The sequence below is a fragment of the Eleutherodactylus coqui genome, chromosome 7, assembly GCF_035609145.1.
Source record: "Eleutherodactylus coqui strain aEleCoq1 chromosome 7, aEleCoq1.hap1, whole genome shotgun sequence".
In the NCBI taxonomy this organism is placed as follows: Eukaryota; Metazoa; Chordata; class Amphibia; order Anura; family Eleutherodactylidae; genus Eleutherodactylus; species Eleutherodactylus coqui.
Window position 1 is genome coordinate 160,912,681 of NC_089843.1, and position 19,335 is coordinate 160,932,015.

Sequence of the window (19,335 nt, forward strand, 5' to 3'; positions counted from 1 at the left end):
GCCATTATCATGCAGAGGAATGACTTTTCCGTAATTAAACATTCATTCTTAACAACTTGCATGCACTGATGTTTTGCCAAGGCCAAGTCAACTTTTCCGTTGCCCAAACCGGGAAGCTTTCAGAAGGTCACGGTTCTGTAAGTTGTAAAAAAACAGTTATTGAGAAAAAAATTAACCAGTAGATTCCAGAAACATTACCTTTGGTAGCATAGGCGCTATATATCCTAGGTTGCGCTCACACTGTTGTTAGTAAGCCTATCTCAGAAGTTACCGTAATGTTCAACAGTAAGAATTGGCAGAGTATACAGCCCAATTGTTGTCAAAATGACGGGAACCTTTATAGAACCACGAGGGACCTCATTAGAAGGCCATCAGGTACCCTTTGGATTGGTCGTACAATGTATGCAGCACAATGTCACAGCTGAATACAATGTATTCAGCACAATGTCACGGTTTTAGCTCTGAAAGTAAGCCACAACACAGGTGGGAACTGTTTTATTGTACAACAAATTGTAATTACTGCTATTTAGGTCAATAAACTATAAATTACTACAAATCTATAAATGAAGTTCTAACTATGTTCAGTTTGATAATTATGGTTCATGTATTTACAGAGATATTGTATATGGCAGCCATTTTTTTTTAAAGTGACAACATGAAGGGCAGCCATACTTGTTGCAACAATCAAGTTAGCTCCTCAGATTTGTCATCTGGTAAAATCATTGTGGCAGCCTACGTAGCTCTGCAGCCCTCGCTGCTTTTCTGTTCTGGATGCTACTCCCCTCCGCTCACCCATACAGGCTCTTCAAAAGTGACAACCAGGGTGGTTGCGCTTCTTGTGCTGTCATTATGGAAATGATGATAGATGAAACATAATGTCCTACACGTCGGTGTATAGCCCTAATCTAATAGAATGGTAATCGCCTTGAGTATAGCTTTCTCTTTTGACAGAATTCTCCCTACTGTAGTGCATAGAGAGAAAGCTGTCATGTAGTGTCCAATAGACAGCGGAAGCTGGCAACTCCTGAATATCGAGGACTTCAGCACATGCGCAAATCGTGAAGAGGACTCCGTGCCCGGCTCACGCGGCTGCTGATAGACACTGATTTAACGAAAACCGCTCAATAAAAAAAGAGTGACATTGTGCTGGAACCAGGATCTCACGACTCTATGCCGCCCTCAGATCGGGCAACATGAACCTGCTGACAGATCCACTTAAATGACTTAAACACTACTTTTTTTCCGATACTCAATCATGTCGAGCTGCGCTTGTGCGTTAATTGTACATAGCTATAGATACTAAATCACCTTCTGTTTAGTAATGTGAAGTGTCATTTAGCTAATTTCATCTGTCACTCACTTTAATTGTAACTTGGCAGCACACTTCTTTCTAAGCAGCAGTATCAAAGTAGCTGGAAATTGTCAATTTTGGTACTGAATTGACAGAGTAGCAGAATTTTAATTATAACCTCTATAGATTAAATAATAGATTATAATATCAGCCCTGTTATTAAATAGGCTGTAAATCTATGTAATTTAGCTCAGTAATGGAACTCTCTTTTTAATCTGTGTTATAGGAAATTGTATAGAATAATTTAAATGACTTTATACATATATGTTTCTGCATGTATATCCTGAACTATTACTACCTTTGAAATGAAAGGTGCAGTTCCTCAACTTTCTTGTTTTGAGGAAGACCTGTGTGCTGGAATGTCACTATTACTGTTTGTGGTCCGCATTAGAGAAATTCTGTCATCGGGTAATGCCGTCATAACCACGAGCCGCATGAACCCATACCCGCGCATGTTTTATTCTGAACCGCTCAGCATTTCGGTGTAAATACACTTCAAAGTTTGTCTCCGAGCTGAACTCCGAGTCACGGGGTGGGCCGCGACGGCCTCTCCGCACCTTCATCATGTAGAGGGACAGCTCTTGCCATTTTTTTGTATAGGGAGAATTCTGTCAATCTTCTTGCAGTGGGCAGGGAGAAGCTGGGAAAGACCGCCCCATGACTTGGAGCTCAGCTCTGAGTCAAACTTCAAAATGTATTTATGCCGAAACGCCACAACGTTTCAGAATAAAACACCTGCAGGGGTAACAGGAATCCTATCTATTGTGGGTTCATGCTTTCTGTGGTCCAAGTAGCATGAATATGATGACAGAGTCCTTTTTAAAGCATTGAAAATTTTAAGTGGCCGTGCCTTGGACCCTTCTGCATATTGGGCATATTGGCAAGATTGGAAGTCTGTTCTGATCATGTCTATAAACACAGGTACATGGCTCTGGTACGCCGTGCCGCGCCTGGCACTGGTTTTCAATATGATGATGTAATGCGTAATGGGGCACATTTACCACTGGAAATAGGACATATTTCTTTGTGCTAATTGCACCAGAAAACTTGTCATACAAACTTTGCAACACATTAAAATGTGTTTTAGACACTTTCAGACTTTTTTTTTGCCACTTCTCAAATGGGGGTGTGGTTTCATTGCAAGGGGAATGGCCTAAATGTGGCATTGTGCCAAAAACTGGCGTTGACTAAGCCAACTAATAGGTGGTATAAAGTTAGACAGAAATATCTAAATATGCACCAGATCTGGCACATTTTAAATCTGTTTAAGCTTGCAGTGTCTAGCACTGTCTGACAGCATATGTAGGTCTGCCCCAGTGTTTCCATTCAAAGAAGGCAAGTAGAAGATGCAGAGAAATTGAGACATAGTATTTTAGGAAGTTGTGATTTCTGTATAGGTGTGTCCCAATGGATCCTTTAAGGGGTCATAAAGCCCCCTCCAAATTTTTGAATCCTGTTCAGCGTGATAGAAAAACATAGAAAAAAGTCTTCCTCTCCCGTTCCGATAGCCAGTCCCTCGCTTCTCACTTCTTCCTGCTGCAGCGATGACATCCCAACAACTGGACATGTGACCGCTTCAGAAAATCACCCGTTAATTGCGCTGACGGAGAAGTAAACAAAAACCTGGTACCGTTATGGGAGGCCTCTCTTCAGTGTTCAGCTCTCATTATTAAGTGGCGGCTTCAATATAAAGACTTGTATTACAATATTAAAGAGTTCATGCGTTTCCCTAGAAATCCTGGTTCTTTGCCATATGGATTACCTAAAAGTATAATCTAGCTGTGTGCGGCGGCTCATTGAGAAAAGTGTTACTGGAAGTTATACTAAGAGGCAGAATTATTGAACCACGGCAGATTCACAATGCAGAACACCTCTAAGAAGGAGGATTTCATGTACTGGTTAATATCCCAAAGCAGATTCTTCCTACAATGTGGAAATGGTCAAGAAAGCTGAATTCTTTTCAAGGAATCTTCTACATTAATGATTGAACACAAACACACGATTGAACTTTTATCCTTCCTATTTTCTATCACTTCCAGAAAAATTAATTTCTGCCGTTGTACGAATGGTGAACTCTCCCCTCTCTGTTCATTTGTGCAAGGCATGGAAGCATGGATGTGATGAGCAGCATTAATAAGAGGAGATAAAAGATGCTCTGGCCTTCTGAGTCCGGTGAGACGCGGCAGCATGTGTAGCAGAAATGTGCCGCTTGCTCTTGAGGTTACAACGGGGCAGCAACTGGAAGCCTCGGAATATCAATTGTGGAAATCGCGTTTTACTCTTGAGCTTAGAATAGGATGCCTGGAATTTACACGCATCACATCATTTCTTTTTGAAGATCGTAAAAAGAGCAATTTTTCAGAATTTTTTTTCCCTTTCATCGAATTTTATTACATTCATGAAAATGTAGAAACACTATCATCGTCCCTAAAAAGGAAACTACTATGGTGCCTATGAGAAGAGAGGGCTGACTGGAGGGCGGCTCATGTCTGTGGGCTACGTGTAGCTCAATAGGTCCCCTCCTATCCACAATCATACAAACGCAGGCTTTAGGGATATGCTTTGTTTTTGTTCTTGTGGGGTTTTTTTGTTTAAACTTTATTATAGCCATTTTTTTCTATACTTTGCCCCTCATTGGAATGAATAGAAAGCTTGCCTCCAGTTATGATCTGCCACTAGAACTGATGTTTTTGGCCTGGTTCACTGTACTGCCCATTGTCATGGAATGATAAGAAATAAGGCAAATTCACCCCTTTAAATACACACCGATTCAGCGCAGGAGTCCTAGCTATCAGCGCTGTAAACCCAAAAAAAGCCGGTAGCCATCATGTGCCGTTCATGACGTATCACTGCTAAAGCTGATCATTGACTGAGCCATCACTTGTACAAAACACATGACTGCTGCCAGCCTCTTCCGGGTTCAAAGTGGCAGTCATAGGACGGAAGTATGCATTATTTCTTTTACAACCGTCCATGATCATAGAATTGTTTGTAGTCCCAGAAAACCCCTTTAATTGTCTAGCTGGATTTGTAGGCGGGAACATATTCACGAGATAATGATTGTTAGATTAGAATGATCACTTTTAAAGGGGTTTTGTTATTAAAACAAAACCCCTTCCCCGGCTCGGGCCTACCTGACATAACAAACGAAGGTATACTCACCTTCCTGGGTCCGGGGACGTGTCGGGCAGCCAGCTCTGTTTTCAGCAGTGACTTTCGGGTAAACGGGCCTGGCGGAAGCATGTGACCATTGCACCCAATCGGAGGCCATCAGTGCTCATTTCCTAACCATCATGGTGCCGGCAGTTTGAGGATGTGACGCTGCCTCCTCTGATTGGCCGCAGCGGTCACATACTTTCCCCTGGCCTGTCTACCCAGAAGTTTCTGCCAATGCCAACTGTCAGCCACATCCCAGGGCTCCAGGGAAGGTGAGTATACCCTTGCTTACATTTTAGGTAGGGCCCAGTTTGGGGATAGGGTTTTATTTTAATGACAAAACCCCTTTAAAGCTTATTGACACTTATGGGGTCTTTTTTTAATGCTTTGCTTTAGCAGTTTCTTCTGTAGTGGAGATGCGGGGCTGGAGACCAAGCCATCAGAATAGCTCAATAATGGATTTGCTGGTGAAAGGCATTCTGCAACTTACTATATACTTTGATATAAAAGCTGCAGAAGCCAAATGGTGCAAAATTTTTAATAAATCTCTATTGCAAAAATTTTCAGCCAAAAATACACTCATGTGAAGGGATTGTCCAGCTCCAGCCCTTGTAGCTCCAACTGTGGTAAATTAACAAAAAGAGAAATACTTAACCTTCCACTACTGCTGAGATCCAGCGCTGTAGCCCCACCATGGTCCGGTGTTTGTGGTTGCTGATGTCATCGGAAGTTACCTAACTGCTGCAGCCAATCAGAGGCTACAGTGTCGCCACCCGTTCTCCTCATATGCTGCATGCTATAATGCCAGATGTTCAGAACAGCGATTCTGCAGCAGTCTGATGACTTCCAGTGACATGATCACCAGACCACAGTGGGGCTGCAGCGCTGAACCCCTGCGGCAGAGATGGGGTAAGTAGTACTCTTTTTGTTGTTTCAGCACAGGTGGATCTATAGGGGCAAGGTTTTCCTTTAATCAGACAACCCCTTTAAGGAAAAAAGCTGCCTCCCAAAGGTATACTTACCCTTCACCTTATATTTTCCTTTGACATTCAGTTGAGTGTGTATTGAATTTTTCTATATATTGTTTTATTCTCTCCCCATTACCTTCTTGCCTTTCAGATGTTTTTCCTCTGCACAAGATCTTCCATCTGTGGGACACGCTGCTCTTAGGGAATGCCTCATTCCCTTTCTGTATTGGAGTGGCTATTTTGCAGCAGCTCAGAGTCAGGCTTCTTGCTAATGGATTTAATGAATGCATTCTCCTGTTTTCAGATTTACCAGGTAAGTCGTAGCCATAAAAGCTAAATGGATTTGATATCTCCAGGTAAAGCCCCATGAATGCCTGGAAGATGGATTATTAGTTCTATTATGTGTCATCTTTAAATTCTGTGGTTCTAATGTAGCACATGCATTATTTACACCTCTATAAAAACATGCATTACTTTTCAAGGCGGCATGTTTGCCAGGATTTTAGCTGCTTTATTAGCAGTCAGACTTTTACGTCCATGTGTCAAAAATTTTCTTGGAGAAAAAAAAATTTGCCTTGTTGTTGTCCTGTGCTGTTCAGAAAATACTTGGATTGGATGTTGCAGGCATTCGTTTAGATAGCCGAGAGGTTGGGGTTGAGTTACTATGTGTAGGATGTACATATTCTGCTTCATTCTATGACCTTGCATCCAAACAATAAAGGAGGAATTTATTAAGGGCTGCGCCCCCCCAACTGTGGCAATACAAGATTCACTTGTTATGGAGTATGCCACACTTGCCCAATAATTTGCAACCTTTTGCTCTTTTTACGCCTCTACACTTTTCCAAAGGGGCAAGAAAAGTGGACGGGGCTTAATGAAAGACAGCAGGGCCTCCCACTGCCCAAGGCATTTAGTGGAATTCACAGCAGAAACTGTCGGAAATTATACCGCAAGTCTACAGTTGTGGTCAAGCCTTGAGACTGGCACAAATTTTGGTACTTCAGAGTTTAGATCCTGTTGTAAGATGTTTTTGGCCGCCTGCACACGGGCAGGTTTGCATTGTGGATTCCGGAGCGGGCGTCCGCGTCCATATTCCGCAACAAATGCCTTCCATAGCATGCTACGGAAAAGTGATTCTTCCTGCACACGAGCGGAAACCAATTGCTAGGAAAAATCACTACATGCTTCATTTTTTCCATGGACTGTTTCAATTGAAGTCAATGGAAGCCGTCCGATCTGCGGCCCTTCTGCAATCAACATTGAGATGACGCTGGAAAAAGCAGGAGTTTAAAAAAAACTATACTGTGAATGCCCAACGATGAGCCGTGCGACCATCCACAGTACAGATGAAGATACGGAAAGTCAGGTACACGCAGACGCCGGCCCGCCCGTGTGCAGGCAGCCTTTATGGTATACTGAAGTGTAATTGTAACCATTCCAAAAGTTTTTAAACTTTAATTGACAAATACATCAGGTTTAGGCAAACACTCAATATTGACAGTGTTGACCCTTCTTTTTCAAGACTTCTGCCATTCGGCCGGGCATGCTGGATATCAGCTTCCAGGCCAAATCATGACTGATAGCAACCCATTGTTGCCTAATCAGTCCTTGGAGTTTATTACAATTTCTGTGTTTTTGTTTGTCCACCCACATTTTGAGGAATGACCACAGGTTCTCAGTAGGATTGAGATCTGGGAAATTTCCTTACCATAGACCCAAAATTTCAATTAGTTATCACTTTCATCTTGTAACATGGTACTTCATTATGCTGGAATACAAAAGCATTGTTCATCACCAAATTGCTCCTGGATCATTGGGATAAGTCGCTCTTGGATAACGTTTGGAGAATATTCTTTAGGCAAAATTGAGAGTAATCCACTCCCTTGGATGAAAAGTAACCTCACACATGAATGGTCTCAGGATGCTTTAGTGTTGGTATGTCACAGAACTCACCTTAACATATGTGTCAGTCTTAAAATGTTTGGCCTCGATTGTAGGCCGGCTGAGAACTAGCATAGATTCGAATTTCTTGTGCACAGATAGAATAGATATGCAGAGCTTAAGAGGCGTGGGGCCTTTTCTAATCATTTTGATACATCTCTCAAACACAGAGTTTAGATTAAGGCTGGCGTATGTAACACAAGTATTAATAAATTCTCCCTACAGCTTTTAAAACCTCCATGCTTACTGCCTTAATTACTCGTCATGACCATAGATTGTCTGGATATCTCAAACTGACAGCTAAAATAAGTTGGGTTTTTTTCCCTTTACCCAATTGGAACATCACAGGGTGCTTCATAGCTTTACTTTCCATGATTGCTCTACTGTGGAAAAGGGGACAAGTTATTGTACCTTGTATTCCTGTGATCTTGATGATTAAAATGAAGACCCACCTTATTGCCTAGGGGTATTGTTTCTCAGCGTTAGCTGAGATTTCCCGGCTGCATGTGAGGTTTGCTACACAATTTGCAGCAGATTGGCTGCCAGTTTCACTTTTTGCATCGTCTATATATCTTTGTTCAGTACTGCTGTCTGCGTTCGTGTTGTTGGTTCTATGTGTGTACATACTTGTAATATGTTTTAATGTCCATAAGCAGATCTGGCAGGTATATAAAAGTCTTTAATTAAACTGACTTGTATTTGATCTTGTTGATGATCCTGACAGCACCATACATTTCCATACACACATCTGTTAAGTAGCGGTATTACTGTTGCTTTGTGGAAGGTGTGTTGCCTCCAGCATATCAAGAAGGAAAGAACTCAGCTGTGGACTAGCTCTGCTATTTGTCCCCAGGATACATTCCTGTCTCTGAAGAACCACAATGTCCCAACTTGATTTCTTTATCCTCGGTAGAGAGGAAATGAAAACATATCGCTCAGGTACAACAGGTATATTGCCTTATGATCCAGGAAAACAAAGATGAAAATTAACAGATCTTGTTTACATGATTGACATTTCCTGTTAATTTCCGGCATTCCCATTTCAGAATGCGAATTCTAACTGACAACTGAACATTGACATTAGATCAGTCCAGAATGCCATGGTTGGCTCTTCTATAGAATACTACATACTTTGTACAGATACCTTGAAGATTATTAGCCCCTCTGAAAAGACACATGGCATTGCCTTCTTCAGGCTTTTCTTTGGTGAATATCTTTTTTAAAACCTTCTGGAACGTTTATCATTTCGCCAGAATTTGCCATCTCAAAAGTCTTAACCCTTTCCCATCCACTGTCTGACCTCTGAAGACATTATGATTTAAGGCTGTACAGCTCCGATGTTGGAAGACATCTGTCGGAGTTCTCTTACTGTATATTGCCAGCCTCTCTGCTGTTGGAGCCTATCCAATGTGTCACCTCATGGAGTACTGGTTTTAGCCAGCATATAGCGTCATTGTATAACAGCAAAAACCGAGTACACCCCCCTAGGAAAAGTAGGATACAAGTTGGATTGGAAAGGGGTAAATCTTAAAAATGTTTCCAAGAGTTACTGGTCAGCCTGCCTTGTCTCGGTTTCCTAATGACTTGTGCAAAGGTTCCTGAAAAATGATGGTGGAGAAACAAAAGCCTTCCAAGATTTATTGTATCTGATAGAAAATCAGATACAAAAAGTAGAAAATTTCGAACTACCTTTACGGCAGAATGTTCTGGTTTTTCAAACCCGTGCTCTTTGCCAAGTTATGCCATGGGTTTAAGCCTCCGGTCCAAGTGATCACGCTTGTCGAGTGCGTGGCTGTCAGAGACTGACCGGCACCTTGAAGGGAACACAAGAGGTTTTCTGTTCGTAATAACTAACAATAAACCATATAAACACCGCTGCACCCTAAGGGTATGTTCACATGGGTCAGAAATGACGAGGATTTTCCATAATGAAATTAGCTATGGAAAATCAGCAGCATTTACAGTAAAAGCATTGTGGACGGGAGTTTAGGAATCTCATTCACATGCTGTGCAAAAAGTCCATATCTTTAATATACAGTATGCTGCAGATTTTCATCGTAGACCCCATTCCTTCAAATCAAGGGGTAAAAGCTGTGGCTTATGGATTTTGCAAGGAGTGAACATACCCTAAAAACTATTCTACAACCAGTCCTAATAAGCCCAATTAGTTTGTTATTTTTGAACATTGTTGTAAACTGTACATGTAATACAGAAAAAATAATGATTAGATAATTGTGAAGGCAGACATTGGGGCACATTTAGGACCCTTTTTACGCCAGATTTTGGTGAAAAAAAGTCGTAAACATGTATTTACGCAACAATTGAAACTTTTCTCTTTTCTGCATCAGCCCCACCACTTTTTTTTTTTAAAGTGGGTGGGGCTTTTAGGAAGGGGGCAGGGCTGCCAAGGATGACAGATTCATGTATAATTTTAGCTAGAAATGTACGCCAAATCGGACCTGGCATACATTTCTGTCCGGGCACACGGAGCTACCAAGGATGCACCAAATACATGAAGAAGCCCGCACTTACCTATTCATGTGTTCAGCACTCCCTGTGCCCGAGGGAAACTGCATTATGCCCAGTGCAGGAAACGCTGGTCTTAGTAAATTTCCCCCATAAAATCTGTTTTAGTGTTAATTATATAATTGGTAAAGAAAAATGTTACTTTACTATTGTTACATACTATAAGGCTAACGGTGGTTTCACATCTGCGTCGGAACCTCCAGCAGAAGGTTCCATCACAGATGCAGAAGAAAATACCGGAAGAAAAACACGGCATGCAGCACCTTTTCTTCTGTCCAAATGCTAGGCAGAAAGCGAACGGACCTCCTTATTTACAATGGGGACCGTTCGGCTCTGTTCGGTTCTGTCCAAATATGCAGCTGTTTGGCCGCAGGGATTCCCCTTTCCTGCTCCCCAAACGGAGCGGGGAATCCCTGCCACAGATGTGAAATCAGCCTAACCGTTCTACTAAAAAATAATAGCACAAGGGAAGGTGTATTGATCCCAGAAAACTAAAAGATAGAGGCTCAAAACTAATACTTTATTTCATGAAATAGCAAAACTTTATTTGGCTATCATAGGTAGGCAGAAAAAATGAATACAGTTAAGACAGGGATGAGCTGAAATACAAGCAGTTGCAGTTGTCCTTGAACAGTGAATATACTGCGGATTAAAGGAAATCTGCCACCATCTTTTTGCTGTCATCTCTGAGGGCAGCATAAAATTATGACACCCACACTGATTACAAATCTAGGTCTGCTGTATGTATTTGTGCAGTAGTTTGGGAGAAACTTGCATTTTATTAGCAACATCCACACATAGAGGACTGGTCTTTGATATTCATGACCCTGCCCATCTTCATGCACAGTAGTAGTGAGATTGCTATCGGTGGCTGGGGATAACCAGATCTCATGAATATCGAAGACTACTTTCTGTAGTCTATGTGTGGCTACTACTAATAAAATGTACGTTTTACCTAAACTACTCCACCTATACATACAAGAGATATATCACTGTAATCAGCAAGCCTGTTGCTATCTTATGCTGCCCTCAGAGAGGAGTGCAAAAAGATGGGGAATCCAAAGAACCCCGAGAAGTCCACATAAAAGATGATAAATCAGCAATGAGTACAGAGAATAACAATAATCACCGTTATTTACATAGATTAACTCTTATCTAGGAAAGAGAGTGCAAATACCTATCACCAACAGCGAGAAAGGTGGTGGTGGTAGGTGGTGATACACTTGGGGCGCCCTACCCGGTCTCCCTCCTTCTCATCATGTATTTGCACTTTACTCACTGCTGTATTTCTCGGAGGCTGCTATCTGTTATATGCTCTTGCATTATGATGAGTTAGTGCATTGAGACGCCTTATCAAGCGTATACTAGCTGAGTATCAATTTGTTGTTGGGAGTGCTCTATGGGGATGTGTCGGCTTATCCCTGTTTCTACTCTGTTTTGCTTTTTATCAATGTATTTTTTGGCATGCCAATCAGGTACATTTTTAGTATAGATCAAAATGCTTTTTATCTCTACAAAGTAATAGAAGTTACCATGCTTATTTTGCTTAAAAGTAACTTTAACATAATAAAGTTTTAAAATATGTCACTCCAAAGTCACATTGGTGCATATCATTTGGCTAAAATCATCGTTGAGAGTGAACAGGTCCTAGTGTTGATCTTAAAGGTGTATTATCACAGTGCCATAAATGTGTGATCGATACCGGTCCCCACCCCTAAAATCCCACTCATGTTCTGAAGACAGATTTTCCAACCCACCTGACTAGTTGGTAACCCCATCCAGTGGTGTAGCAAGGTTAGGTGGTACCGGTGCAGAATTTTTTTTTGTTCCCCCACCAACCCCTCAGTGATAGTACCCTAGGCGGTCCGCACCTGCCACACACCTCTTCCTACACTACTGCTACAAGCACTCGGCTATTGCTGAGACTCCCATTGAAGCTCAATGGAGCAGCACTATGCACGCTCCACTGCATCTCTTCCTCACTGCAGATGGTGAGGTGAGCCTGCAATGAGAAAGAGAGGTGGATGCGGGACACCCATTCTCAGTGTGTGATAAAAGTAAATTTTTGAATACCCTTTTAAAGAGAACAATGCCTGGATTACTAACTGCTCATTGTCAGCGATGCAGCTGAAGTTATGGGTGGGCAGAAGCTGATTACCATGAAGAGGGGGATTGGCCCATGCCCTCTGTGCCCCACACTCCTGCGTCAGCCAGTATGAACCTTCAAGACCCAAGAAATTGTGGTACATTAGCTCTAGTTCTAATAGCACTGGATGGCAATCAGCTCCTTGAGGTTGTCGCCCAACTTTCCTTGAAGCATTTTGCAGTTCAGGAGTCTGGAAATATTTTGCTAGGACACCTGAAATAACTGTAATAGAGGCCATATTGGTTGTCACCCTACTCTGCCTGCAATAGGTAACAGTATTCAGTATGAACATACATCATCTATCACTGTGCCAGAAGCTGGCTACGTTGCAGCATGCAGACTCCCCATGCGCTGAAGTATGAAGCAGCACATATGTAATAAGGGGCAGAACACGTTAACTTCTGTCAGCGGCAGCATCAGGGTGCTGGGTAAGCCACCAGCTACTCCGTGCGCAGGACCCGGACGGTCAGGCAGTGCCTGGCTCCTCCGCATGTTCACAGCTGCTGTGTGAGGAGATGGCAAACTTCCCAGGAGGGGGATCAGTTCTTAGACAGCAGTCACCGAGGAGACACCTCAATCACACAGAGGATGGAGGACGCCAAGCGCTGTGAGCTCTTCCCGTATCTTTGTATGGCTACAAGTGCTTGAAGATTTTGCGGTTCCTAGCAACCTCCTGCCACCCAGGAGTCAGAGGGAAAGCACAAAGCCACTGGGATTTCTATGGAGTGGCGCTGCCTGCAGTGCATGTTAAATGGGATAGAGGGCAAACAGTGGCAAAGCAAGGTCAGGTGGTACCGGGTGCGGAAAAGTTTTTTTGTCACTCCCCTCAGTGATAGTATATGGGGCAGCCCGCACCTGCCGCACCCCCATTCCTACGCCACTTACCCCATCTACACAAACAGCCAGGCAATTCCTCAGCTGAATCTTTAACTCTGATAAAATAAATAGATTGCGCCAGAGCTTTCCAGCTACGGCTTAACTTAAATAAATCGAATGATAAGTTGATCTTCAGCAGTTTAAAAGATCCTTGGTATTGGGTGTGGACACTGTTATAAATAGCAGGAATTGTCCTGCAGCTTCATCAAATCTGGCCTTTTAGTTATGCAACTGCTTACAGTTGATCCATTAGAATGGGTCAGCTAACCACACTACTGCAGCCTCTGCTCATTTGAGGAGGAGCGTCTGATTGGATAGTCTTTCTTTAAGTATTGTTGGCTTCTGCAGTGCGTTGCTGATGATAGTGTAGCTATGTTTTAGTTGATTGTTATTAGTCTAGTCTTATTTACTTGTCAGTATAATTTTGTTCCTCTGGTTGTTCCTTGCCTAGATGTTGGAAGGTCTAACGTACTTGCTCATGGCTGTCTATGGCTGCCTCTTTTACATATATTATTTATCATATAAAAAATTTTTTTTTTATTGTTTTACATATAGTTGGTGTGTACATATTCTACAGTTTTTTGCATTTGAACTTTGTGCTACATATGTGTTATTTATTCCAGATACTTGTCCTATTGGTATATAGGTGTGATAGTTTCCAGTTTTGAAAATGACCTCAAGCTATGTAATGTAATACAGTCTATGGAATATACATTCAAGCTTATCTACATTATACATTCCACATTCAAGCTGTCTTATACACATTATACATAAAGGCTGAACTGTATACATGTAGTGTTTGGACATGCAGTTGGCAAATTGTATTCAGTGGAAAGTTATGCATCTGAGTTCTGATCAACTGCATGAATGTAGGATGAGCGGAACAAATAGCCACTTATAGAGAAGGATCTCAATGTACTTGTAGATCAAGTACAACAGCATGCAAGGTCAATCAGCTGCTTCTAAGGTCATCAAGATAGTGCTGTTTATTGAAAGGGGCATGAACTTGCAAGACAGGGACATAAACTTTCTATGGCTTATTCTGTACAAAGCAGTTTAAAGGGAATCTGTCAACTTGAACGTGTAGACATGTTATAGAGCCGGAGGAGCTGAGCAAACTGATATATAGTTTTATGGCGAAAGATTCAGTAGAACTTGCATTTTATTCATTTATATCTCTGTGCATTCTGAGGTAAACAGTCCAGTGGGCGGTCCTATCGGTGGTTAACAGCCTTCGTGTATGTACACTCTCACTGAAAGAACCACCCATTGGACAGTTCAGCTCAGAATGTGCAGAGATATAGAACTATATATCAGTCTGCTCCGCTCCTGCTGCTCTATAACATGATGTCTGCAATCTGGACAGCATGATCAAGCCGATAGGCTCCCTTTGTTTCTAGGCAACATTTTTAAAAAGAATGCCATAAAGCTAGAAAAGGTACACAGCCTAAAAACTAAAGTGATATGTGGCATGGAAAATCTGTGGAATAATTGACTCAGGAGCTGATTTTAGCAGAGTCCCTTAATGGCTTCTGAAATACTTGGTCCTCATATCCACGAGTGGGTCGGAATCTTACCTGCATTTCCCCGGCAGTGGCATCCGCCAGATCTCTCCACTTCCCGATTCGCTGTACCACGCATGGTCCTCATGGCTTGCTGTCAGACATGCGCAGTACAGTTTTTTTTAAAATCTCCTGCTTTCCTGTGGGATCCGCGGCACGTCCACAGTGTCAGCTGTGGCTGCGCCGCGGATCGGACGGCTTCCGTTGACTTCAGTGGAAGCCATCAGTGCAGAATCTGCACAAAAATGGAGCATGTTGCGAGTTGTTTTCTGGACCAGAAGGTCCACAATACAAATCGACATGCTTAAATTAATTTGCAGACGCCCGTGCTTCCCTATGGGTGGCTTGATTTGCAGATCTCTCGCGCGGGTTCCACAAATCCAATTGCCCCATGGACTTGAGACCTTAGATGATTTCTTACTGCATAACAAAAACCACCTAGGGCCGTAGGTAAATGTGTAGAACTCTTGAGTTAACGGGTTTCTGTCATAAAAAAAAAAATTCTATACTCACGTATTCCTCCCCAGGCAGTTCTCAGTGCTGATCTTCTCTTTGCTCCTGCAGTGCCCCGGGTCACCTCACCTCCAGCTGGCTGATTTTTCTGCTTCCTGTGACGAAGCATACACTCATCGGCATTCTTCTTCCTGCCGGACAATGTACGCTACGTCACTAGATCACAGTCTAGCACAGAGTGCCGAGCTATTGCAGAGACTGCATATGCCCGCTGTCTCTGCAATAGATCAGCATTCCTTCCTAGCCAGAGAACGCTACATTACGGGGATGTGACCTTAACTGATCTGCAGGAAGAAGAATACGAAGAATGCTGCCTTCATAACAAGGAGAAGAGGATCTGAATGGTTTGCAGTGAGCTGGCCCGGGGCACTGGAGAAGATCGGTGGGGAGAAGATGCAGTAAGGAGTCTGCCTGGGGGGGAATAGGTGAGTAAAGAATTTTTTTTTTTTATGACAAAACCTCTTTAATGTTAATCCAGGCTCAACACCATGTGGGGTCTGGATGGAAATTGCTCCCTTGGATCAATGGACAGAAACAAGGTTCAGAGATTAACACTCATTCTTCTTTCCTCCCCCTCCCACTGGTTGAACGTGACGGATATATGTCTCATCTTTATCCCTATAACTATGTAGCTATGTGACTGCGAATAAAGACAACAATGCTCGCAGCATTTCCCCACCTGCGTCCCATTCCCTGGTACAAAGTTTTCACTTAGATGCAGGGAATAACAGTCAGATTTTTTAAATATTCTTGGCAGTAGATGAACCCAACCTGCTTGAGCCATTTCATGCTTCTTCTGCCCTCATCAATGGACTGTCATTGATTACGCAAATTATAGTAAATATTGCCCAGTTTCATGTTTCCCCATAAGAGGTAGAGGTACTTTTAGACAGAACGATTATCGTTCAAATGAGCAAAAGTGAATGATAATCATTCAGTCTTATCGCGAGCCAATGACCAAACGAGAATCGTTCACTTGTCGTTCGGCGTTCATTTTATCCAAGCATAAAAACCATCATTGGTTCGTTTAATTTAATTTAATTAGCGCACATTCATTCCTCTCATTCACTTATACAGCAAATGTGAAAGATTGAGCGATTTCCTATTTGAACGAGCCAACGATGTATCTGCCTGTCTAAACAGATTGCACGAGAACAAACGAGTTAGCGGTAACGTCACTTGTTCATTCCAACGATGAGTCGGCTCGTGTAAACGGCCCCGTGGGAGTAGAAGTAGAGTGTGGTATTCTTGTAATGAAAGTTTTCAGTGCGATGGGGGTGACCCGTACTAGTTGGGGTTCCTCAGGAAAGGAAGTCTTTTCTATGGGTTTGGAATCGCGAGCTAAAATGTCACTGTGGGAGTTTAGTTCTGCTTCTGGCTGCAGCACTTCTATGCTGCTGTACTATTAAGCATATGACGCTGCAGATATGCTGAAGCCCTCGGTGAATATTGCATTCTGTGCATGGATTCTTTTGCCTGCCGTTCATTTTAATGAGCCGGTTCCTGTGTTGCGGGCTGCAGCATTGGTGGTTTCCCTTTGTGCTCGGAAAGCCTTGAGGCTCTGACCTGGTGGAATTACAAATTACCATCATTATTATTTTTCAAAAGAGCAGATAATGCTTATTCTACACTGAACTCCCACAGAGCCTTACAGAGTGCTGCCGTGTTAATTAATTTCTTGGAAGACATGCTTAGACTATTTGCAGAATTTTATCCTTTTCTGCCTGATCTATATTTTTATTTAATTATATGATTTTTTATATACGGTGTATGAAGCCGTGTTCTGATGGGCAGTCTTATCCTGTATATAGTAGCCTCCCAAGCTTATTTCTAGAACATCTTGCGGTGACATGCTGGGGGTTAAAGCAGAGCTCCAGTTGAAATATTATACCTTATTTATACATTGACCCCCATGGGTGATGCATTTCTGCTCATTCTATTCTTTATTGCTGGCTGCTTCATAGACCTGCCCCATTAGGGCATTAGGATGCATGCTGATTTACACGGAACAGAAGTCTGAAACGCATCCCCTTTTCATCAGTGTGTATTTGCACATGCAATACACTGAGAGTAAAACCCATTGATATCAATGGGTTCGTACAACTTTTTTGTTTTTGCACGCGTGTGCGAAAAAATAGGACCTGCTCTATTTTTGTACCAATAGATGTCTATGGCAGGTTCGCAAATGCACATAATTTAGTAAAAAAAGAACACATCTGCAACTCATTAGGCTAAATAACCTTTTAAATCTAAGCATGGCAGTGTCCCATATGCAAAAAACCATGCCCTGCAATCCGCAAAAAGTACAGTAAAATACGTTATCCATAAAAAAAGCCCAGTTCATAGCACAAATATGTTGCGCTGAGGCATACACGAAAACGCATATGCCCATGTGAAGCCTTCCTAAGGGCGCTTTTGTGTGGCTTTCTCATGCTTTAAAGGGAATCTGTTATTCCTCTTCATAGACTTTCATGGGCAGCATGTAATCTGGTCTGTCAGTGAACTGTTCATCTGTCTTGTTTCAGTTATCAGCTCGCAGATGAAAAATCTCTACATGCTCCATTTTTGCGCGAAGTCAATTGAAGCCGTCTGATCCCGGACCTTCAGCAATTGACATTGTGGAAAGGTCGCGTATGCCGCATCATCACTAGGTGATGACGCAGGAAAAGCAGGAGTTCAAAAAACAAAATCGGTACGGCGTATGTCCAACGGCGGGCTGTGTGGACCATCCGCAGTAGAGAGAAGCCGGAGAACGACAGGTACAAAGGGTCGCCGGCCGCACTCGGGGCCAGATTCTGCATCCGGAATCTGACCCACCCGTGTCCATGCAGCCTTACTGAAAAGGATAACATGGCAGCAATATACAGCGGTGTTATTTGGATACAATACAGTTTACTAACAGTTGATTAGCGCTATAACTCTGTCTGTACCATTCAAATAGGGTGTCCTTGATATTGTGCAAGCAATATGGAATTATCACAGCCAATAAATGGTTAAACCTGACCCGGGGTAAATGGCTCCAATGATGCTGTTTGAATAGGAGCCTCCTCTAGAATAACTTAGTTTTGCAGGAACTTCAGTTAACCAAATGACTAAATTTGCAGTCACTGTTCCTTGTACAAATTATTAGCACAGGACCTTTGGGGAGGCTGTGCAAGAAGGAAGTCAAAACAATCTATTTTACTGATAGGAGCATGGGTAATAATACTCACCACTACACACTACCAAAACTTGAAAATTTGGATACTGGCTGTCTAACTGCTCTCGTTGGTGGTCTCTCTCCCGGTGATGACTTGGCACGTGTGATCAGTAATTATAGCTGACGTTTCCATGTTCCATCGGCAGACCTCCCTCTAGCTCTGGTAATGCAACAACTGGGTAGTGCCACTCCTGGAATATGAGCTGCATTTTGTTTCTCTGGCACAGGAAAACCCAGCTCTCCAGTATCACTGGGGCAGCTCACTCCTTACAAGGCTCTCTGCAAAAACTGCCGAGTCACAGCACAGCATAAGAAACAGGACCTGCCTTTTATACCTAGCCCATGAGCCAGCAATGGCCAGCTCACTCCCTGTTAATGCACAGCAGCAAAGCCACAGGGAAAAAGACCTCTTTGGGTGTTCAGGAAAGGAATTATATATTATAATGATACAACAATAATATGCATAGATATATATGTATGGCTGTATAACCCGTCACACCTTTTAGCTATTTTAATGTGTGTAATCCATGTTTTACACATATGCCATGTGAGTGCATTCCATTTGTTTCACACACCCGTTGACTTGAATTGGCGATTTTTATTGTATGAAAATTAACCAAAATAGAACATGCTGCAAATTTTTAACACGGGCCATCGTGAATGACTACATTTTCTTTGAAGGGAATCTGTCACGCTCTCACAGCACCATAAACTAAATTATGATGCTATTAGGGAAATGACGGAGCCGGGTGATGAATTATTTTATACTCGCCCACTCCCTGGATCCAGCGGGGTTCTCCTCTGATGTCCTGGTGGAACGCGAAAATCAGATTTTTTTCAGAGTCCCATGCGCAGCCTTTCCTATACAACTCTACGAGAGATTGCAAACACGGGGCTCTGAAAAGAGTCCCATTTTCGTGTGCTGCCAGCCCAAATTCTGTCAGTTGCAAACTCTGATGTTAAACTCACCCGTGTGAATAGGCTTATGTCTTGTGACAGTTTGTAGATACTTTGCCCAATGCTTAGAGTCTTCTAGAATAAAATAGAAGTCCTATTCACTTACTGATCCCCTGCCATCTGTTCCTGTCAGTCTCGCC

At 42.6% G+C, this 19,335-nt stretch overlaps 1 protein-coding gene across 1 annotated transcript in view; it reads left to right on the forward strand.

Annotated features, from left to right (window-relative positions):
* Positions 1 to 19,335, forward strand: part of TBCK (TBC1 domain containing kinase) — a 233,466-nt gene that overhangs the window by 123,319 nt on the left and 90,812 nt on the right. The window contains exon 22 of the mRNA XM_066573900.1: positions 5,627 to 5,788. Within this exon, the coding sequence (XP_066429997.1) occupies positions 5,627 to 5,788 (162 nt within the window). The remainder of the gene's footprint in view (positions 1 to 5,626; positions 5,789 to 19,335) is intronic.